At 37.4% G+C, this 24,323-nt stretch overlaps 1 protein-coding gene across 1 annotated transcript in view; it reads right to left on the bottom strand.

Annotated features, from left to right (window-relative positions):
• The window catches only part of LOC110055809 (NFX1-type zinc finger-containing protein 1-like), a 33,491-nt gene extending 15,113 nt beyond the window's left edge, over positions 1 to 18,378 (bottom strand). Inside the window, exons 1-15 of the mRNA XM_089287241.1 lie at positions 17,280 to 18,378; positions 16,499 to 16,600; positions 15,283 to 15,492; positions 14,272 to 14,552; positions 11,432 to 11,612; positions 9,696 to 9,806; positions 7,897 to 8,001; positions 7,008 to 7,093; positions 5,992 to 6,069; positions 5,215 to 5,489; positions 3,901 to 3,993; positions 3,166 to 3,309; positions 2,095 to 2,235; positions 1,293 to 1,389; positions 552 to 693 (exon numbers count right to left, since the gene is read on the bottom strand). Coding sequence (XP_089143367.1) covers positions 552 to 693; positions 1,293 to 1,389; positions 2,095 to 2,235; positions 3,166 to 3,309; positions 3,901 to 3,993; positions 5,215 to 5,489; positions 5,992 to 6,069; positions 7,008 to 7,093; positions 7,897 to 8,001; positions 9,696 to 9,806; positions 11,432 to 11,612; positions 14,272 to 14,552; positions 15,283 to 15,492; positions 16,499 to 16,600; positions 17,280 to 17,857 — 2,624 coding nt within the window. The 5' untranslated portion in view covers positions 17,858 to 18,378. The remainder of the gene's footprint in view (positions 1 to 551; positions 694 to 1,292; positions 1,390 to 2,094; positions 2,236 to 3,165; positions 3,310 to 3,900; positions 3,994 to 5,214; positions 5,490 to 5,991; positions 6,070 to 7,007; positions 7,094 to 7,896; positions 8,002 to 9,695; positions 9,807 to 11,431; positions 11,613 to 14,271; positions 14,553 to 15,282; positions 15,493 to 16,498; positions 16,601 to 17,279) is intronic.
• Positions 18,379 to 24,323: the final 5,945 nt, after the last annotated feature.

Genomic DNA, 24,323 nt, shown 5'->3' with positions numbered 1-24,323 from the left:
TCAGTTGGAAAAATTGTACAGCCTGGTTAACATGTCAGTAGGCACAAACATGCTCATAAATAGAAAACTGGACAACTCCATTTTATCCTTTGTCTGTGCTAAATTAAAGTTTCAAAATTGAGTTTAAATGTAACGTCCGTGACGGTTGAATTCCCCAAAAACGAAAAACAAAATGAGGAATGTACATGTTCGAGTCCTTTTATTTGACAATGTTATGCCAAACATGGGACTTGTCCACCAGGACCACGTAGTCTGGTTGACAAGTAAAAGCCAATTAACACTAATGTATTCTTCTATGGGGATCCTTTTTTACAGTCAATTTTAAGTTAACTTTTCAGATAAACGAAGGTCAAAAACAAAGAGCTGAACAACAATTTACAAGGAACGCTAATCTTATATTAGCTAAATGCTGTTGAGAACAACAAGGAAGTCAAGAATTGAAACCAAGATTCTGAGCTTCTAGAATCCGTCACAAATGCATACAATGTTGTGCTGTACGCAAAACCAAAGGAATAACCAAGGAGTTTTTAAAATAATCGACATACAGTCACCTCTTTTGGGACTTGGCAGCAGTGTCTTCAGTGTTGCGTTTTGCTTTCCCATCCTCCTCTGGAGGTACCTTCTCTTTACGTGCAAAACTGTCAAATTTCTTCAGTTTGGGAAGCCATTCTTTCAGGGCTTTTTCGACAAACGCTGTTTTCATCAAAATAACAGGTCAAAAACAGTTAAGCTGTTTTCTTGCATGCACTACCAATTGTACCATACCCTCGCCGTACTGCATCATCGCATACGGTTAAGCTATGGGAGAAGCCCGCGACTGTTTCAGAGTGTTCTCAAGGCAGCCATATTGAGGTGCCCCAGACATAAGGAAATTTTTGCAAAATAACAGAAAATCAACTTCATTTCGCAAAGGACATAAATTCCATTGTTTGCATGGGACTGAACATCGTGACCTCATTTGAACACACTAGATAGGGCAACAGGCACACACATCGCTTTCAAGGTAGGTAGTCGCCAAACTGAATAGCACAAACATTGCTTTCATGTCTGAATGGTACGTTACAAAGTGACACGTGCTTTGATTTTGTGTTAAATGGTCACTGAACAGAATAGCGCAAACATTGTTTTATGTTAAAGTGGTGCGTTACAGAGTAGCACATACTCCGATCTGATGCCAAAATTAATAGTCACTTTACTGGAAAGGACATGTATTGTTTTTTCGGCGGGAAGAATTCTTGTAAAAAGAAACGTAAGTAAAATGTATAGATAAAGTATGAATATTCTTTACGTACATTTTAGACCACCATAATCTTGTTTATCAAGTAACTTCTCAACTGTCTCGTGTTCGGTATCCACCAAAAGGCACTTAATCTGGTCTCTTGAAGCCTCCTTGCAAACAAAATTGAACAAGCTTTCTGGCAATGGTATAGAGGGTATGGCCGCACTGGGATATGAATTTTATCGTCGAGCGCCGATGATCTCTCTCACTAGTGAAAGCAGCGAGCGAGTGAGAGATGCCATCAGCACGAGAATGTAAAATTCGTATTCCCATTAGCGGCCATGTAATGTTCTGTTTATGACAGTTTAACGGATATTGATGAAACATCAAAATCGAAGACATCTCTATTTCTTGTTCATTTGAAAAGAACCAAAAGCAGTGGTCACCTTAACTAAGGTCGGGACTATTTGCCTCTCAAAAAAAATATTTTCTGTGTTAAAGAGTACAATTCAACTTCGACGACGTTCAAATATTATTGGTTGACAGGTTCGTAATAATGATGTCGTCAATATCTTCACATATGAAAGATACAAATAGTATCTTCTACGGACCTTTCAAGCTTGCCCCATTTCAGACAATGTGATGATACTCTTGAGAATTCTTGCTTTCAAATTTTCAAAATTTAATAGTCGTGTGAATGTGAATGAATAATTTTTAGCTCAATAAAAGAAATATTCTCTAGAGAATATCACGTGGTCTGTAATGGGAAAGCAAACCGCCCAAGCTAAAAAGGTCTATTCATGAGACGAAGAAATCAAATTTTAGGAACAAAAGGATTTTATCAATAACTATATAATAACAATAATTCACCATACATTCAAGAATATTTCTGCATTGAAAATACTGGATTCTTTAAGCTTCCTGAAGGCTTCGCTCACTCGAGACCGCATTGCCCAAAGCTTTCCAGTCAGCGTTCTTTTTTGTTCGAACCTATGTTCAGGCCAGCGGCCCCCCACCTGTAGAATTACAAAACGTAGCCGAGAAAAATACTCCAGTTGTGTATGACAGATAGCGCAAGTTACGTCATTCAACTTACAAATCTTCTAGCTAAGAAAACGGTTAGCTTAAAGATCTGAATTATTCAACAATTTAATGTTTTGCCAGGTATTGAGGTCAGTTAAGCTACTCTATCAAATATCCAAGGAATGGCACGCACCACGATTGGTCATGATAACGTCATAAAATACGCTCCTTACTCTATGACATAGTGTTTTATAACATAGCTGATATACTACACGCACTCTGGTTGGTCCATAGGTGTCTTTAGATAAGAGTATGTAAACACGGTTGTGATATTTTAGATTCACGCCTATTTTGAGAAAATTTTATAAAAGTAATAGAGTACTATTTTCTGTGTTTAGATAACCTCATCTTTACACTCGGGAGGGGGGGGGGGGGTTCGGAGCATTCTCGAAAGTTATATATGCAAACCCTCGACTGCGTCTCGGGTTGGTATAACTGTCTCGAATTCTCCGAACTACCCCCCTCCTCGTGTTTAGATGAGGCTATGTAAACAGGGAAAAAGTGCTCTATTGCTTAAATAATGCACTTGTCATACATTGGAAGGTTGAACGCACGCAGTTACTAGGACATTACTGTTAAGGAAAATAATAGTCAAATTGTTTCTCTTGAATTTTTGAGTTACATAAATACTTGTAAATCTCTGAGAACAATCGAGAAATACAAAAAGTAATTCACTCGTCTTCTCAAAAATTCCCGCATTTTTTATAACACAAAAATGTTCGCGTGTTAGTCAACATGTGCCAGCTATGCTAGTCTTAGTGAAAAGCGTACTTATATACATATAGCTACACTTTTTGTATTCTAGCCTTGACATGATATTCCAATCAAAAAGAAGCAAACACATAAAAATAAGCCAAAAATACCACTCTCAACAAGCAGTTCTTCAATTCCTCAGACGCTCCTTCAGCCAGTCGTCCCACACGAACAATCTTCACATCATGTGATGAAACTTTCTCAAGGATATCTTCCAAGAAATGGTCCAAGGCAAAATTCTTGTAAGTAATTACCTAAGTGTGGACCATTGAAACGTTTTTTATAGTAAACGAGAGATCACGAAACCGACCATTCTTGTTTAATAATTCAAAATATCAAGGTTTGAAATCCATCAAATATTTGCGGTTGCGTGATTGGTCTAAACTAGTCATGTGACTAAATATGCCCCAGCTAAAACTGGGGAATATCCGAGTGACATTCCCAAGTTTTCAAAACTGCGTGATAAATAGTTGAAGGAAAATAAACGCAATAGCCTCCACTTGGTGCAAAAATATGCTAGGACATTTGTCCTTGGACATTCTCTGTTCCTCACAGATCGCAGTTTTCCTAGAGCTACGCCCTTAGAAAACTGTTCGCTTCTCGGAACAGATCATGTCCGCAGACAAATATCCAAGTATATTTTCGCGCCAAATGGGGGCAGTTGTTTATATAATTTACTAGACGGCGCTTGTTACGAACCAGCCTCAAGAGTCCTCATGGGCCCTATGAGGATGAGTGAGTGAGTGAGTGAGTGAGTGCTTAGTACGAAGATCATCATGTGTTCACTTACACAACGTCCAGTACACTCAGTGCATAACTCTTGAACAAAAAATCTTCTTTCTTACCAGGATAGGCCCATGATTTTGTGGTACATTCATGGACAAAAGAAGTCGAACCAGGGCTACACCAACAAATGATTTTCCAGTTCCTGGTGGGCCCTATTATAATGAATATTGAAAATATCGATCAGATTGTCAAGAAAGCCTTGCATTTCAGGAGAGAAAGAGTAGAGAGAGGAACGAGGTCTTAACTATCTTAAGCCAATATGATTTTTAATAAATTCCTAACTTCCCTCTATTACCTCACAACAAAATTCAACTTCGAAGTTAGTGACAATGAAAGATATGACTATGTGGTGTTTTATCTTGTAAAGAGATTGCCCATGAAAGCACCTGTGCACAACAATTTTGTTGCAAGTCATAGAACAAACAAGTACGACAAAACCAGACTTGACTTGGATAAAAATTACGTACGTGTAAGTTGCATCACTTAAAAAAAATTTAAAAAATTATCAAAACTAGTTAATTGCCTTTTTAAGCAGTAATCAACAGATTCCACTGCTAATTGGAGGGTATGGGGATAATGAAGTAAAAAAATTGACACCTGATGAGGTGAAAATTTTCTGGGAATGGGAGGCATCAATTTCATTGACGTGACAATATTTTGGAGTCCTTTCACATATTTTGGGAAAGTAAATAAATTAATAACAAGGATCGAGAATATATTTTCAACACACTAAGCTGTGCTAGTGAAATATCAGATTTAGCAAGGTAAAAGAATCTTTAACCAGCCAAATTTTTCACTAGTCATGTTCTCGGTACAGTATAATTTCTGCAAGCCTCCCTATATCCATTTTGCTCAAAAGATCTGTTGGTATTGCAGAGGTTACATAAACTGAATTTGAGATACATGTATATACCTTTCAACATTCCCAGTTCAGCTCTTGCATTTGCAATAATTGCAAAATAATGACAACTGTGCAAACTTCGATTTTGATCAAATACATGCATTAATAGAATAGGCCACTTCCGAGTTACCTTGTGCCTCTGTGTCAAAACGAGTCTACGTGCAAAACCATTCATATGAAAATGCGTTCCGCCTACAGGTTTATTTTCATGGAAATCAAACTCATTTTCATAGGAAAGGTTTTGCACTTGGACTCGTTTTGAAACAGAGGCACGAGGTAACTCGAAAATGGCCTATTGCTGTTTTTCACTAACCAAAGCGGCTAGTAGCATTACAACATCTACTTTCCGAATCTGGACTTTAATTAGTTTGTGACTAGTTGGCTACCACTAGTCTCAAGTCCAGTGACAATGGTCTGATAATGGTCTCTAATACTATGAATTAAACTAAAGTACTGGCAGTTGAATTGTAACCTGGATTAATGCCAACTTTTTCTTTAGTGCAAGGTCAACTGCTTCAAGTTGTGTGTCATCAAGCTCTGCTTTGCAGTGGCCTTTCAATTGATCAAACTCCTCCAGTAGTGGGTACGATTCATTGTCCTCATGGTGGCTACAGTCAGGTAAGTGTTCCTTTTTAAAAATTATTCCCCAGTCAGGCTGTTGTTTTATTTCATTTATGTAATCTGCTGGTTTCATATTGCCTCCATTTGTCTTTGGATAAACTAAGAATTCTTTAAATGGAACACAATCTATAACAGCAAAAAGCAATGTTGTTAAAATTATTATTTTTATTTTTTTGAAGCATTCATTACTTTGCCTTGATATGTAACATATTTGCAGTAGGGGCGGAGGGTAGGGGAAGTTCAAGATCAAATTTTAATACTGGTTGACCCAAATCCCTTTGTGACTTCTCTACAACTTTTACTTACTACTAGAGTAACTGCAGGAAAAAATAAATTGGATGGAATGGCATCTTCTCCTGTTACACCACATTAGCTAGTTTCATTTTGTCCATTATTATTTCTGACTGAGGTTTTCTTCTGGGGTTCAGTCAGAACTATAACTGCCAAAAGAGATCGTCTTAACACAAACATGAAAATAGAAGACTAAACTTCAAACAAACAAACCTGTTAATGCAAGGGGTAATTTTTTCACCATCTAATTGTATACAACTCTACCTATGTATCTAAGGAAATAATAATAATAATAATACTAATACTAATACTAATACTAATACTAATAAGGATTTACCTTTATGCCTCAAAACATCCATAGCTGGGGCATAAGAAGTGTAAAATGTTTGACTTTCTGCCATGAATGACTGCTCATCTACATAATTATAATGACAAGATATTTTCAACTAAATGTAGATTGCAGTACACGAATTGTGATTTAACATAGGTCAAAATATTAACACCATTACACCAGCCTACCAATTTAAACGGCCCTATTCAGGCATACCTTTGTTTTTGTTTACATGTGAGAGTTGGCTATTATATTTTATTCGAAGCATATTCAAATGAAGGAAATCACTGTGAGACTATTACAGATAATTAAACATACGCTCAGGAACACAACTTACAGTAAGCAATAAGATTTCGCTTGATCATGCAATATCAATAATGTTGATGGCATCGAAAATGGTGGAGGCTGAGTAGGGTTCTTTACAACAATAACAACAACGACACCTTTATTTGCACTAATACCTACCATGAAACTGTACAAAAATAAGTTTTAAAATAAAATGAGTACATGACTGCCCAAAAGAACGTTAATGGGCTAATTAAGACTGGGCAACCATCCTTAGTGAAGGAAGCTGTTAGTGGAAATCCTAGCTGAGCCAGAAACCAGGTCTGTAAGTCTAAGAGTGCTGGGGTGGGGTGGGGGTGGTGAGGAGGGAGGTGGCTGGGAGAAGGGGTGGGGTAAGGATACTTGGATCAGCTTCCATTGGGTACATGTATGTGGTACTGGTCATTCAGAGCCTCTAACCCATTTTAGTCTATATTCTTTGGCAAATTATTCAAACCATCTGTCACTATTTTTGCCAAATTAATATGAATTACACCATCCCAAATTTGTCCCTTTATGCTTAGGGATCTTCCTTATGAACACTTTTAACTCTCTCTATTAAAAACGTACACCGCAGTCATCTAGTGACAAAACTGCAATGCCATCTTCATTAGGGTATTTGATTCCAGGCTCCTGGCATTGTGCTGAACACAAAAAATAAGCAAGAGGCTCAGCATGAAACTCTTACATAAACATACTTCTGTCAGTAACTTCCTGCATTTTCATAATAAACTGTGCTTCATTTATGTCATTTGCTCCAGCACACAGAATAATCCAGACAATCCTGAAATTTATTAAAATAAAAATACATGTACGTCACTCTTGTCAATGGGTTTCAGAGTTACACAATATGTGGTAACATAAACTATAAAGTTTATTAAAATTTGTACAATAGTTTTGAGAATGGTTAAGGTGGTTCCATAGGATAATCATTTTTACACCCATGCAGTTCTCTCCACCTTATCAAAAGTAATGTAATAAGCAATGATGAAATAGTGTTTTATAATCATCTTTGCTAAAATCATGCCTTTTAGTCTTGAATAAAAAATCACAAACAAACATGTTTTCACCATTGATATGGTTTTCTTTACTGATTTTCTTGAATTTCCTTTGGTGAATTCTTCCAAACCTTTCACAGTACAGTGGATCCAGCAGTATGAATTTCAAAAGTGAAATAAGTAGAGTTTGTACCGGTAGTTTTTTTTTTTTGATTTTGCAAATTTATGTCTTTTCCCAATGAGAAAAACTGATCCGACAGATTTCCCTGAAAAACAGGCCCCAACTAGAGTTAAATATTAATTACCATGCTGTCAAATTTTACGGAATTTCATAGAAGGAAAGGAAAGAATATCCACTGTCATTTTTGCTTTTTGTGGTCATGTTCACCTCATTAAATAATAAATTATTGAAAAACACATAGCAATACCTTTTTCCTTTGAGCATGCACAGCTTTTGTTTGCAGCCTGCATCAGGGTGGTAGGGAGCCAACTTAAATTACTCAGTAGTTTGGACAATTTAAAACTTATAAAATGAATTGAAACCACCAATTTCAGCTATATTTGACTTAAAACTACTCAGGTTACCAACCTTTGGTCTGCAACATGATTTTCCACTGTAGCCCAAATGGGTTCTTGAAATGAGTTGTCCATTGAAATGCACAGCAGATCTCCATACATAAAGCAACTTGAAAGACTGATAATAAAAGAAAGCTAAAAGGACTCAGTACAAATGAAAATCAGGTAACAGCCCATAGTATTCCACCAGGTATAATTCTTATCGTATCTATAATAAAATTCTCAATCATGATTGGTTCTTCAGTCGCCTATTTGACACATAAATGGCGAAAGATCACGTGGGTGTCCAATTACAGGTATCCAATTTGAACTTTTTGTAATTGGATACTTGTAATTGGATACCCATGTGATTCGCACGTCAACTACGTGTTCTTTAATAGCTTCCTTCACACTCTTTCCTACAGTTTTCAAGACTTATGAAAAGCGTTAACAGACGTTTTCACTCAAAAGAAGTTCTCAAAAGACATTTTTAATTCCAAAATTTGTTATAGATACGATTAATTAGTAATTGGACCTCTTATCGTACAATTCAGAGAGTAATCGTGTTCATAATTTCAAATCAGCCTTGCGCTTCGCGCTCATCCAATTTTGAAATTACTTGCGCAATATCTTCCTGAATTGTACTCCACTCAGACCAATTACTATTTCTTATTTAACTGTTCATTATTACCCAGCTTATATCAGTAAATGTACATGTAGCTAAGGAAAAAAAGACTACAAACAAAAGCACCTCCACCTGGACATCAGTGACCACCCCCTTGGACTGGAATTCTGAGGGCATTGGGGGGATAATGCACTTTGGAATTCCTAATGGATGGGGGGGTTTCAGCTTTGAATTTCCATAGGGGGAAGACGGCGAAAGCTTCGCTTGAAATCGCTGATCTGATAACTTTTCCAGTTTGTAAATCAAGCACGAACCAACCGCGGAAGCAGGACTAAGATCAATCAGGCAGGTTTTAACGATCACGGGGTTGAGTGAGCAGATGGGCTGTGCAGCGAACTCCACATCAAAGAGGCCTTTAAGTTGATGAATAATATAAAAAAAACAAAATTAAGTCTGTGTTTCTTTCCGATCTAAAATTGTCGATCAACATGATGATCTTTGAGAAAAACTCGCACCAGTCTCTCACTTCCAAATGGAATGCCTGACAAATTTGTAGGCTGCATTACTAGTGGTCAGTAGTTACTCAATAACGGAAATTTTCCATATGGCAGGTGACAGCCAGCACATGATGAAGTTTACTTTTGTCTTCCACTAGTATCAATATGATCTAATCTCCTGAAAATATGAAGCTAGTTAACTGAAACAAAACATTTTATTTGGTGTTAAGTAACTTAAAGATAACACTTGGAAGGGTAAGCTATGGTGTACTTTACTAAACGTTAACACAAACTTGAGTTGGTTGTTTGCTTGACTGAAAATTGTGAGCGGAATTTTCTTACAGGGGGAAAAAGCATAAGTTTCCTGTTCGTTAGAAGCTTTAGGGCAGTCAAACGGGAATTCCAAAGGGTCTGAAAAAAAATCAGAAATTCCAGAGGGGAGAAGGGGTTAATGATTTTGGAATTCGGAGGGCATCAGGGGTAGAGTATTTTGGAATTTCCAAAGGCAAGGGGGGGTTAAAATGTTCATGCCACCCGTGGTAGAGTGTGGATATTTTCTGGAATCACTCAGTAATGTCATGCCGTCTCAGTTAGTACTGTACAATTATCAGAGTACAATAGCCATTGATTTATTACATCAGAAAAACACATATTACTGTATGTAGCATGGACATGTGAACAAAAAATCTCCTTTAGCTACAATGAACTTACTCCCACTCATCAGCATCAGGTTTTGAATGCAGTACTGTATATTTCAGTGCAATAGACATAGCAGTTGGAGAGTACTCATCACGGTCAGTAGAGACTGCCACCAACACAATGCTGCAGATGCAGAGATTTTAGAGTATTTTGTTAAGACAAGCTTGAACTTATAAGAAAGTTAGGAAATATTAGTCAGCATTAAGTACCATCTACATGTACAATTGTAGAATTCTACTGATTTAATCTAAGAGTTAAGCATGGGTTTCCACTTCATAATTCTGAATAACAAAAATAGTAGTACAGTACATTAGGCAAATAAATGTGACATATGGCAGTTTAAATGCAGTCAGATGGAGCACTTGAAATGCATCTAATTTCTCGTTTTTCATCATCATCATCATCATCATCATCAATGCTTATTTAAACACAATATCTTATCATATAGATGGTCTTTCCAGGAGTCACTTGAAAAATTACACACAGGATACATTACATTAGAGCTCTAATGAACTACTGAACTGAAAAAGATGACACACACGTACAACAAAAATCTATATATATATACATATATATATATATATATATATATATATATATATATATATATATATATATATATATATATATATATATATATATATAAAGTTAAGATGCTTCGAGCCAACAGGGATGCCATGTGCCAGAAGGATCCAAAAGGATTTGTAGTCCAAACCTCGAGTAATGAAATTTGTAGGCAATTGTGGAAAACGAGGACGGACAACTTCGAGCGAAAAAAATATATATATACAGTAAAAAATCTAAGAAATCTAAAAAAAAAAAGTTTAAAAATTTAATAAAAATAAACGTTTCGGTCAAAGACCTTCATCAGTTGCAGTGCCTGTGCCTGTGCCTTCATCAGTTCCAGTGTTGCAGTGCAACTGATGAAGGTCTTTGACCGAAACGTTTATTTTTATTAAATTTTTAAACTTTTTTTTTTTAGATTTCTTAGATTTTTTACTGTATATATATATTTTTTTCGCTCGAAGTTGTCCGTCCTCGTTTTCCACAATTGCCTATATATATATATATATACACTGTAAAAAAACTTTCTTTAATTTTCAGTGTGTTAAAAAATAATAATCTTTCCCATTCAATGAGGTTTTAAAATCATCCACACAACACATACACTGTAGGCAGGCATCTGATTTCCGAGGGAATCCTGTTCCACAGAACAGGAGCCCTCTGTAAAATTTGGTTTAAATGTTGATTTGTTTCTATTGATGGAGACATACATATACCAGATGGCAAGATTAGTGCAGTTAATTAACACTAATTAATGACTGGCCCCAAGGAAACAGTGAGTTTTGTTTCCCCTCTGCTTCATCTTGGGGAACATTGAAGGTGGAGGGCAAACAAAACTCACTGTTTCTCGTGAGGCCAGTCATTAGGTGTTTTTTTACAGTGTATACCTCTCAACTTAAAAATAGAAAAAATGCAAAAAAAATATGTGCTTGACAGCGACTGGCACACAAATTTGCCATGGTTTCAAGGTGCACTACCTGATTACGTTTGAGTCTAAAGTTGAAGTTGTTGTTTCCCTAGGGAGTTAGTGAGTTTTGTTCACCCTAAAGAGTTGGCTTAAGTTTTGGCCCATGGCAAGTGACACAATCATTTTCCTCCAATCTGATAATACATTTGAGTTGAGAGGTATAACAATAAAGTTTGTAATTGTTAAAAATGATGTAAGTTTATCAAATAAAGTTTACCTGTACATCAACATATCCTTGGAATCAAACTGACTGCTGTTTGCCACAAACCCACTGATCCCTTTTCTCAACTTGTAGAAGCATTCCTCTCTAAGAAGTTGGAAATGAGTATTTAAGTACTCTTCTTCTGACTCAAAGTCGTCCTCTTTTTTGATCTTTGGCAAGCCATCCGTATTCAACCCTTGAATAAGATATAACAAGACAAGTGCACATGTTGTATTTTCAAAGTGATTTAGGTCAGAAATTTTTACACTTGAAGTGGTCCTATGACGAAAATTGCATCTTTCTTATCTAAGCCATTTCAAAATGTAATAATAAGCTTAATACTTAATTCCTTTCAAATTTGGACACCAAAAGGATCTTTGAGAGATCTTCACATTGGAAGCATAAAACCATACCCCCCCTCCTGAATCAGACTTGATTAACCACCCCTCAAGTTTTTTAAACTTTTGCACTTTATAACCTTACAGGCAAGTGAATATCTTATAAAAATCTGCACACCCAGAGCTGCAAATTAAGCTATTGTTTGGGGGTATACCCAATATATGCAAAGAAGAAGGTATTTTTTAATGTTCTCATTTTTTTACTTTGCAGACTCCTCAATTCAATTTGTGACATCTTGTATGTCTGTTATGGTGATTTAGGACATACCCCAAACAATACTTTTCAACTAGTATATTACTTGTGGTCTTTCAATCTACTGTTATCATTTTAGAAATATAAGGTTTTTCTCTAGGGCTTAAAGGGTTAATGTTTTTGGAGCTGAAAATCACTAACATATTGAAATAAAGTGGGTGGCGACTGAAAAAGAGTGAGTTGCCATGCGAACAAAATTTTCTATAGCCATAGGTGTGTTTCCTAATGATAGAACTATTAACCTACCAAGTTTCAATGGTCTGTGCAACAAATTGGCCAAGATAGCTCTATTTATATACTTGATATAATGTTGGGTTGAGTATATAACATATCCTCAATCATCTCATTTGCCTATTTTACACAATTTTTAAGCTTAAATATCTCTGGAGCTGATGCAGATATTTGCAAATGGTAAAAGGCATTTTTATTCTTTCATTGAATTCTATGTGATACACCTAAAACATCAAGGGGTTAAAAATTTGATCATTATACCACTTTAAGATGTAGCCCAAAAGTACCTTAACAAGAATTATTGTGAAACAAATTTAAACTTATTTATAAGCAATTTATTACACAAGTTTATTTGTAACTAATGTTTTCAAATACGTAAACAATACATTGAAGACAATAATTTTATAGAAGATAAGGCCCTACATGCAGTTTTACTGGTGTTTGTGCAAAGAACGGATGTAATACATGTATTAATTTGCAACAGTGCAAATTTTTGTTTGCATTCACACTTAAGGTGGCTCCATAGGGTAATCATTTATGGCATTGCACACGTAAGTGTTATGTTTTGAATGCTGTTTTTGCATTCACTTTCACACCCAGTCCATTCAAACTTATTACAAATGATTAAATAGTCTTTTGCTATCATCTCTGTTAAAATTTTGGGCTTTAGTCTTGAATTATAAATGCCCAAACAAATGTGTTTTTACTGTTTGTGTGCCTTTATTTGTGATTTTCTTGAATTTTCTTCGGTAAAATCTTCCAAAATTTTTACAACACATTGCTTCCAGCGGGATACCAATTTTAAACACGAAAAAAGTAGGGTTTGTTAAAGCAGTTTTTTTGATTTTTCAAATTTATGTCTTTTACCGCTGCAAAAAATCTGGTCTTATAGATTTCCCTAAAAAACAAGCTCCGACTAAAGTAAAATATTTACTACCAATCTGCCAAATTTTACGGAATTTCACTGAAGGAAACATATGTGAGAAAATTCACTGTCAGTTTTGCTTTTTGTGCTCATGTTGACGTCAGAAAATATCCAAAACCACTGATGTTTTCCTTCGAGTGCACGCAGATTACTTGAGCTTTCGTCCTCAACGTGCATGCGATCGTAAAAAACTATAGGGAGCCACCTTAAGGTGTGAAGATAACCTCAAACAACAATCAATTGAAAAAAGATACATGTATATATTATTGCCATAAAGTTTTGTGCTCAAGTAATTCTTTTACGTTTTTGTTTTTCTTGTTGTTGTTGTTTTCATTTCTTGTGGGGAAAAAATATTTGAATTATCTGAATACCTTCTTACAAGTGTTTTAAAGTATCTGGACAGTACCAATTTTGAACAATGTAAAGGTGAACGGGAGTCACTTACACTGTATCGTTCTCTACTAAGAGCTACTAAATAGCAGGAGAGGTAGTCATGTGCATGCATTCAATTTGATTTGCATGGGATGGCATGGGATTGATGACTTGATGAAGAATATTACATTGTCCATGTAGCTAGTGTCAAGGAAGAATACATTTTCAGGCCTGACAGGATACTGAAGACTTCCAAAGCTGCTCAGTGGCATCTTTGCTGTTTGGTGAAACTCAACAAAATTTTGGTCAGTAGAAAAAAAATTATTTGCATTCAAAGTAGATTCTCAATGACACATTTTTTGAAAAACAAACAAAATTTTGCATGGTGCAAATAGTGCCTTAGGCGAAAAATTAATTCCAAACCCTAGGGGGTTAATTTTTGTTCAACCAAAACATGCGCCAGAGTTACTGGTTGAAGTAAGTTTGAAAAGACACAAAAAGTCAAAGAATCCAGTCTTTACATTTATTAAGTTATTTGAGGAACAATGACCTACTGACTGTGATAAACAATGATTTAACCCATACTAATCTACATGTAATACTTGTATATAGACTACACTATATGCATAATGTTTTCTCAGCTGTTTGATGTTGTTATGAATGCATGATTACTTACTAGCTTCATGAAGCTCAGTTGTAACTGGTATCAGTGGAAGTTCCCGCCATTGTAATGCTGTAATATCTTCACAAGCTCCAGGCACTTCTACAGCAATAATAGATGACAGCTTTGCAAGAAATTCTATGGCACTGTGACATTCTGTATGCAGGTCTTCTGCTGCAGTTTTGTCATCAGATGAGTTACGTACTAAGCTGTGGGCAAGATCTGTTGCCATCGGCAACAGTGTTGGACCATTTTCAGGAGAAACTCTCATTACATGTTCCAAAACCCTCTGAACTCTGCATGTACAAACAAAATATAAATTAACAGACTGATTAAAGAGAATGTATTGATTGTACCTCCACTGGAGAATGAATAAAAGAGTTAATGTGAGTACTTCTTTGAAAAAACCATAATATTTATTGTACATGTACATGTTTGTCACTTGACTATTAACTACAATCAATTTCCTTTTTTGAGACATCTCTTCAGTTACAAATAATAAACAGAAAAGAGAGGAGAGACCATACTTAGCTTCTTTACTAATTTTTTCAACAAAAATGAAGTTCCAAATAGGGATCGAACTAGGAAGAGAAATGTTAATATACTTATTCATAGCTAGTATTGTAACTTAGGCCCAGTTCAGACGCTGAACTTTTCATGAGCCGAACCTAATATGTTGAATTAAGTACATGAAAAGTTCGGCGTCTGAATCAGTTAAGAGCGGCTATTTGAATTTGGAACAGCTCAGCCACTCTTCCACCTAGCTCAGCCGGGAATTTTGGCTTTGGAACGGCTTTGATTCAGACGTCGAACTTTTCATGTGCCGAACCTAATGCATACACCTTGCCTTAAAACCGCTGATGTTTTGATGTGTTTTGGTTCAAACTAAATTAAGTTTGGTGAATTAAGTTCGATGTCTGAATCAACAGGCGTACTTTTGATAATTTGGGTCGGTCCAAATTCGAATTAAGTTCAGCTCATGAAAAGTTTGGCGTCTGAATTGGCACTTACTTGTTCAATCATTACCTGTTGTTATTCTCCTTTTTCATGCTCTGAATAAAGCTAGGAAGAACTGATTTAAAGAACACACTTCTCTCCAGTCCTTTCACTATTACTCTGGCAGTGTGTGACATTTGCTTCTGAGTACTGGAACATATCTTGTCTGTAATATCTAAAATCTGCGGGGCCATCTTGTCATCACCTTTTTTAAGAATGTAATCCCAAGATGCTTTACATCTACATACAGGAAGAATGTGTGCTTTGTTCAATATCACATGTATATGCACAGTAACTTAACTATAGATAAATTGATAAAATGACCACCTTAAATCTGAGCAAGAAAAGTGGGAATGTTCAGCACCAGAAAATAACCAAATCCCTCCCTGGATGATCATTGGAGATTCTGAGAGGTCAGGATTCATACTCTTTTAAGCTTTCAAAATTCCATGACTTTCCGTGACCTTTTCCATAACCTTTCCCAATATGCATGACCAAAGTTATTAGCAGCTGTTCTCACAGTAGTATCAAAACAATCATTTATTTAACATATTTTCCAGCATTATAATGGATAAAATGCATGCTTGTGTCTATTTGTACTGAAATTAAAGCCTGTTTCTGAATTGTCTGCTTTTTTTTTTTCATTTTTCTGTCTCTTTGCCTTTTTATTCTCAGAAAGCATATCGCTTTTCCATGACATTCCATGATCCTTACTTAAATTCCATGACTTTCCAGGCCTGGAAATTGAAATAATAAATTCCATGACTTTCCAGGTTTTCCATGACCCGTACAAACTCTGGAGGTAGAGGTCTCAAACACCAAAAAAAGTTCAGGAAAAGATAGTATGAATCTGCAACTGGAATATTCAAGGGGGAGGGGGGGTTCAAACAAAAAAGCCTCCCATGAGGGGGGTATGGATATTTGATATTTTTTAGAGCAAAACAATCAGCAAATTGGAAAATATCTAGTCCTTCCATGTGAAGAGATCTCAGATACACTCACTAAGTTTAGAACTATTTTACATGGTTGTTAAAAATGTCATATATAGATTAAACTTTAATATTAGTACATATATTTCTTTTTTTCTTTTCATTTCTGGAAAAGCCATTTCTGAGTTCAAGATACTAATTTTTCATCCTCAAAGTATCACTCCTATGGGTTCTGCTGAAATACATAACTAAAATCATTACGACATGCATGTATAATAATGTTATACTAATATTAGATAAATGCGTTCTTTTAATACCTTGTGAGTTCATTTACGACTGCTGTTGTACCTTCATGTTGTAAGCAGTTCACCAGATGATCCAGAAATGCTTTCATCTCACTTTCAGTATGAGAGAAACACCTAACAATAAACATGAAACCAAAACTGACAATAAATTTCCTAGCTACATATACAGCTGAAACCAACAAAATCAAACTCACAGGTGAATTTTCTCTTCACTCACTGGAATCAACTGACGTTAAATTTTCACCTGGATCTACATGTATTATTAACCTTGTTAGAAACATGTCAGTACTCAGGTCAGTCTCGACTTCCATATTAACTCTTTGGGTGATAAGAGAGAATGCTTTTCATGTTTCTCCAATTTTCTCTAGTTTGCATTCCAGCAGACATCTGGGTTTCTGTTCTTAAATCCCAAAAATGAAATTTTAAGAATCTTTAGCATCCATATGCTCTGGTTTACATGTAATTTTTTTAGTTTGAAATTTTCTAATTCTGTAGAACTTTGATTTCAGCTTAAATGATTTGAATGCCTAATATGTCACATAAATGTAGTGCAAAACAGACAGATATTATTAATGATGAATAAGATTTATAAAGTTCTGTAATGGTTATGCTTCAAGCCAGTTTACTTTTTTTCTAATGAAAGGTAATTTTTAATTTCCTTGCATTGGAAAATAGAGTCAACTGGCTTGAACAGTAATTCTACATAGACACAAATTTAACTTGCAACCTGACACTCTTACAGAGTATACTGCCCATTTTGCAGCAAAACATAGAAAACACAGATCTTGCATACTTAATTAGTTCTGCATCTAATGCTGTCTGTTCCTTTCTTGCGCATTTCGTCACCTCGACGACATCTCCTACTTTGAGCTGAAATCCTCCTCCTGATTTGCTAGCATCTTTAATGTTTATGGCTAATTCATTCAGCAAGAACTTTTGTTTGCCATGGTCTTTCTTCTTCGTCAAAATTGATGCGTTGAGCCTCTTTTCACATTTCCGCACAACAACACCTTTAACCTTAAAATTCTGTTCAAACAAATCAAAAGATTGGTTTTTATGTTCCTGAATTGAGGAAAAGCTCTTTTCAATTTCTGAGGGCGAATATGCAGCATTTTCAATTTTTTTGACAAAATCTTCCAACTGGTCATCTGTTATGCTCTCGTTTTTTGTTTGTTCAACAAATTTCCTCAAACAGTTATAACGATGTTTGTAAGTTGGAAGAGCTTCTTGCAATTCATAGCCACTGCTCTCTTCCCAATCATCTGGAAGATCCACTTTGGTTAGGAATCTTTGGAAACGTTTCGCAAATTTTCCCCTATTGATATAATCCTTACAAATTCTTGAGGCAAAATCTTCCAGAGTAGCCGCCATCACTCCCTAAAGACGTGTCTAGCCTTCTCGTTGGCCTGTGCATATCAATAATGAATAAGGCCCCATAGAATTCAAAGGGAGGGGTCGGTGGTTTCCACTATTTGTAATCTCCGGTTGTCTTGAACTGCAAGAGTAATGTTATGGTATGGTTCTGTTCCACTAAATATATACCAAAGCTTTGTCCTCTTACCAACAACGAAACGATTGTCGTTAACAGAGAGATAAAAAAGATTCATGTAAACAACGGCGGCCTCTCCTCCCGCAGGCAAAACTTTTCGTCTTTTTGAGGTCATCTTTCCTAGAATATTTGTAAAGCCAAAGGTTAATTTCTTAGAATCTTGGATCCCGCTGTCATTCGCTAGTTGGTGTCACGGAAACCGTATTTCGTTTCCTCGAACAAAACTGCCATAGGAGGCCGAACCAAGGTCTCAAGTCATGACAAATTGGGAGGTTTGTGCAGAGACGGCAACACCCACGGCCTCACTGCCGCCATTTTGAGAAGCCTGCCAGTTTAAATCACACGGGTAGTGAGAGATAGTGAGGGGAGAAGCGTTTTCCTCGTCCTAAAACAGAGGTTACTTGACTCAAGATTACATTGAGATTCAGTCTTGGTAGGTACATTGTAAAATCCACTGAATGCCGGTTTAGAGGTTTTCGTGCGATTCGTATTCTTGCCCAGTTTAGGCTGAACGTAAAAAAGAGCGTCTGCGTCCCCAGAAACGGGACTTCAACGGGTTGCGTCCCGAAAATCCTGGATAAAGGTCTCGTTGTACTGTAGTCCAACATACACTCACTACGACTAAACCAATATCTTATCTTACCTTGTCTTACTTTCGAGTTTCAATTTCTATTACAGATCCCCGGATAAAGTAGTCTCCTTCGGTTAGTGGGGGAGAAGCGTTGTGTGACGACCCTAATTACGGCTAACCAGAGCGCTCTGTAGGCTAACCGGAACGCTAGTTAGGCTAACCAGAGTGAGCAGTAGGCTAACCTGAGTTAAAAGTAGACTAACCGGGATGCTATAAATAGCTAGCCACTCGTTTCCAGTACATTTGGAGGTCGAAGCCATTCCTATTAACTTTTAAGATTTCGATTGACAGGTGTTTCATTTTGAAGCCTGAGAGTCTTCGTCTCCAATTTGCAACAGTTTCTGTTATTTCCATGACCAAACAGCTTAATGGCCTCTCAGGACCTCTCAGTCCGGGCAAAATGCCACCGTTCCAAATTTGCGATTTTCCTGGAACCCACTTTGACTATCAAACACTTCCAAACTTTTATCCGACTGAGAGGTTTACAAGAGACAACGGTGCTTACCATTTGTCAGAATAAACCGGTTGGGATGACCGTTGAAAAATAGTGAGGGTCGGAACATCCCGGAAGATCAAAAATTATGATAATTATGAGAAAGATATATAAAATTAAATAAAGAAATAACCTAAAAAGAGAAATAAATAGAAAAATAAATAAAAATAACCTGGTGTCAGTTCCGTATAAAAACCCTCTGAAGGTTGCTATCGTTGTGAGAGGGCGCTTCGCTTGCTTAACTTATTCTACCCTGAAACTTATGAGTTCGACTTGTGGCAAGTCTAGTTGAGGGCTAACACTACGAATTAATGAACGTGTTCGTGTTTACAGGTAATAAAGTGCGATAATTTGTCGTTCAATGTATCGTAAATAATGGTTCGAGTGGGAGACAATAACGCTTTCCTTTCATATACATCGCCCCTTGAACAGGATCTAAAGGTTTGCGATGCACGAAAATTTATGCTGCAGGGCTGCTATAAAACAAGCAGGTTTCGTCTGGCAAATTAATACATCATGAGTTCTCGAGTAGGCCAAACAAGTTTACTCAAAAAAGTGAATAAAGAAATTAGAAAATTATGTAGGCTGTTTACAGCCCCATATTTTTCGGTCTGATTGAAGAGTTCGAATACCCCCAGGTTGGTTTTCTATGGAGAACGAAATCTGGAAAGAGTACAGCAAGCTCCTGCCCCCGAGATTCGGATACTCTCCCCAGATTTTGCTGGCCATGAAAAAAAAAAAAAACGACAACAATAACAAAACAATATGGTGGTAATCAACCTCTTCAACCAAACGGAAAACTTTGGGACCGTAAACTGACGGTCAACAACTGGCAGGAATGAATTAGTAGGGATAGCTTGTGCATTCCCCTCTGTCATTGCTACTTAAAGGCTGCGATCAGTTCAGAGTAGTGTGGCACCATGACTTGCTGCCTGTGACAGGGTAGTGTGAGTGGACACTGAACTTTTTGTAATAAACGAGCGGTTTTTAATTCACTATTTTAAAGCAAATATCTAGTGTAAGTAGCCGTTCGAACACTGGAGACTGTATGTAGGTAATATATACGAAAGACCGTGTTTGACCACATTTCCAAACACCGAGACGAGAGTGAAAAACACGACGCGCAGCAAAGTATTTTCGACGAACTTCGAGGTGGTCAAATATTGTCTTGAGTGTTCCACATATCTTTTCAATCGAGGCTAAAACTATGGAGAAAACGGACAGAGAAATAAAATCGTAAAAATCTATGCTAAATAAGATCAGATATTCAAACACCGTTACGGTCATGATTTCCATTCTCTGAAATTGATGAATTATTAATAAGTTTGAGCAACGCTATTGTCAACCGGGCCCTTTTCATTTGTCCAAACCATAGTTAGTAACTGTCCGAACCTTCCGAGGAACGTTTCAAAGAATCTGAAAGCCGTTGAAGTTTTGTAAAGCCAATCTCTTGGCCAAATGTTCTGGAAATTCGGGAATCAAAATCGAATAGAAATGAAGCTTTCAAGAAGAAATTTTCGGAAATTACGATATCCCTTATCTTTTTAGGAAATTCGGAAACATCATCCAATATTTAAGCCCGAAATTATGGTCGAATGGAAAGCACCCTGTATATTGCACGATCTCAAGTAGTTCAATATATACAGCGATAACAACAACCTTGGAAATCATTCTTTGTTTTTGTTAGTGAAGGTTGAGTTGGATTAAAATTAACAAAAGGTAAAGATGGCGAGGGCAGTAGTTCTTGTTAGAACATCCAACATAGGACGTTATACCGTAGGGTCCCCACTGGAAATGTGCTCTCCTTCATCTCATTTGCCCTGGTATCCATTGCTACACCTAGAGTTTTAATGAGTTGTGTTTGCCATTGTCCTTATTGTCCTCGCGTTACTTCAACGGTCTTCCTCCGAGCTTGTGTTTACTCTCCTCAAAAATTACTGTCGCAAAATTCTATGAAAAAAAAGCTGCATCCTTAATGTGGTTTAACTTTCTCATCTCGCCGTCTGGAAAGATTCCTGCTCACGATCCAAAGTCGCCAACGCTACAAGAAGGATGTTCACTCCAACGCATGCAGGCAGGTGGTGGTAGTGCTCACACAAGTCCAGGCTTTGTGCCTGTGTAGGTGGCGGGAAGGGAAGGTCATGGAGCTGATGTGGAATCTACCGTGGAAGCAAGAATGCCCACCCAGGTGACCCCAGAAGCGGGGAAATCGACTCTTGATTCGAGCGAGATTGAAAAGGCGAAAGAAATACCGATTCAAGAAATGGAAAACCCCCACAACAGCTTCATTGAGAAGACTGTCACGGTCGAAGAATGCATAGCAGATGACAAGGAGGCAAGGCAACCCACCCAAGAGACCCCAGAAGCAGAAGAAACGTCCGTTGATGTCAGCAAGTTGGAAAACATGAAAGAAAAGTCCGTGCAAGAATCTGAAAATCTAAAGAACAGTATTTCTGGCACGACAGCCATGGAAGATGAATTTATGAAGGAAGCGCCCGTTCAGGAAAGCAAAGAACCGAAAGCGGAAAAGGAAGAGTTGAGAGAAAACCCAGGAAGAAGTGTAAGGCGCGTTTCTCAAGAAGGCGACTTAAAAGAACTTGTTAAGGTCAGAAAGGAATCAAAAGACCCAGCCGATGAGGATTCAAAGGTGAGATTGAAGACCAGAGAGATGGCAGAGGGGCGCAGCCTCTACAGGAAACACATGGACCTGGCAAAGTACAGCGAACAGATGCAGAGGATACAGCACAAGTCAAGGAAGCCGAGGAAGCTCATGAAGAGCTTTCTGGAGGGAAACCACTTCAGGAGAGCACCAGCTCTGACGTCCAAACCGAAACTTGGAGAGAGGAACCGTTGCCCACTCAAGAAACTATGCCCGCAGTCCTTTTGAGGAGATTGGACTGGAGGTGGGCGTTAAGGGACAACCTTCAGTTTCTGAAGGGAGGCCACTTCAGGAACGCGACAGGTCTGATGTCCAAAACAAAAGTTGTGAAGAGGAAGCTTTGCCCATTCAAGAAACTATGGCTGCGGGTAAAGGTCCTTTTGAAGAGACTGGGCTCGAGGTGGGCGTCAAGGGACAGCCAACAGACGAGCAAGAAGAGTAACTTCATTACTGTATTTGAAAATCATGACAAGAATGTATTTTGTGCTTATGAAGCACAAGTAGAAGCGTGTGTAAGTTCTGTGTAAAATTTCTGCCATTACTTTGTTTCATTATTTTTATGTCTTTTTACAATTACTGGCTGTTTAGTTGGTTGGAATAATAACGATAATAATCAGTTTCTAAAGGCTCTTTTTAATGACATGAAATAAGAAACCCAAATTGTTTCAAGTTGCTTGAAAGGCACCTTGCAGTTGACAAGTCTCTCGAACAGAGACAGGTCGAGATGATGGTGTTTCTTGAGTCTGTGGAAGTACACTACAGGTCTTAACTGCTTGTGATCACCAATCATGATAAGGTGCTGAACAGAGGGTGGTGTGACGGCCACAAGCTGTCTTTCAAGGATTTCAGCAGCTTCTTCCACAATCAAAACAGCAGGTTTTATGCCGGGTGCGAAGAAAGTTACGTTTTCACGTCAAGAGAGACACGAGCAAGTAAAACTTCTCATGATCTCTCTTTAGAACATTTTCTGAACAAATATATTTTACGCAGAAATAACCTCCATGAAACTCTGCCACCAATAAACACCTCAGATAGTTGTGACAGCATCAACTGCTCGCTTTATTTACCTTTGAACAGTTTCTTTAGTGGGGGGTAGGTTGAAAAGAGCAAATACCCCTCCCACCCCACCGCTCTCCTCGTTTTCTTATCTTTCTCGTAAATCTGACCCTGAATAGAGAGTAAAGGCTGCTAGCACTTCCCTCCGAAATGCCTTTTTCTACTCGTTTGTGCTAAGCGTTCACACGACGTTCTCACAGAGGGACTACTTGGAGTCTTCACGATAATAGTTAAATACCATGAAATTTCTGTAATAGGCCCTCGGATGGGGTTAGACCGTTTTTTTTTTTTTTTTCTTTTTTTTTTGCAATTGAATGTCGTAAAACTAAAACCAATGTAATTACTCTAGCCAATCGCAAAGGACACAGACAATCCAGTGAACCAATGGAAACCGTGTGTGAACGAGTCACGATTGGTTTTGGTTTTATCATACTATGAAAAAGTGGGGCGTGATTTTTAAGCCATTCTGAAGGGAAATTGAACCACTTCAACAAAGCGCCAGCTCTGATGTCCAAACCAAAAGTTGTAAGGAGGGAGCTTTGCCAGCACAAGAAACGATGGCCGAAGGTAAACTGTCCTTTTGAGGAGACTGGACTCGAGGTGGGAGTCAAGGGTCAACCAACAGACGAGCAAGAATAGTAAACTGTCGCGTAATTTGATATTCGCGACCAGAATGTATTCTGTGCTTATGAATCAGTCAAGTACATGCAAGTAAAAGCTTGTGTGAACTTTGTGTAAAATGTCTGCCATTACTTTGTTTTATTTTTTGCGTTTTTTAATTACTTCCTGCTTAGTTGGTTGGTGTAAATGGAGCAGAAACGAGAATAATCAATTTCTAAAGGAATTCTTTTCTGTTACAAAATAACTACTTTGACGACAAATATTTTTGGTTGGAGTTATGATGCTGCTGATTTAATATTTACAATTGAATAAAGATAAATTTGTCCAAATTCTTGGACTTTTTTCTGTTCTGCCCGATACTTTGGAAAACTTCACGTAGATGTACTGAATGAATTTTTTTAATATCTGAGAGGATTATTCACGGCTTAACTCATTGACTCCCGTGCCGCCCGTAACCGGCCGTGTTGAGCCTTGGCCTTTGTTCCACTTCTGACGTCATTACCTTTGACCAAAATTCGCATCATCCACACTCAACTTCTGCAGGAGGAAAAGATCTTTCCAATGATACCCAGATCAGAGTGATCGGCTATATGGAGCCTGAAATATATGCACGAAAACGCTCAGAAATTTGAGTGAAAAACTCAGAGCAAAATTTCCTGCGACTATACGTGGCTAGTGAAAATTGCCCATTTCGATGATGCTTTCTCAGAATTTTTTGAACTGGAAGCAAGCCCAGTTGAAGGTCAATCACTGCAGCAAAAAGATAAGAAAAGGAGAAAAAGGAAAGGGGAACAAAAAAATTAAAAAGACGAAAAGTCGGACCCGATT

Source organism: Orbicella faveolata, unplaced genomic scaffold, assembly GCF_042242905.1.
Source record: "Orbicella faveolata isolate gen_17 unplaced genomic scaffold, um_ofav_v1 contig_14, whole genome shotgun sequence".
Lineage (NCBI taxonomy): Eukaryota > Metazoa > Cnidaria > Anthozoa > Scleractinia > Merulinidae > Orbicella > Orbicella faveolata.
The sequence above is the reverse complement of the archived record's forward strand: the minus strand, read 5'-3'. Positions and strand labels throughout refer to the sequence as shown.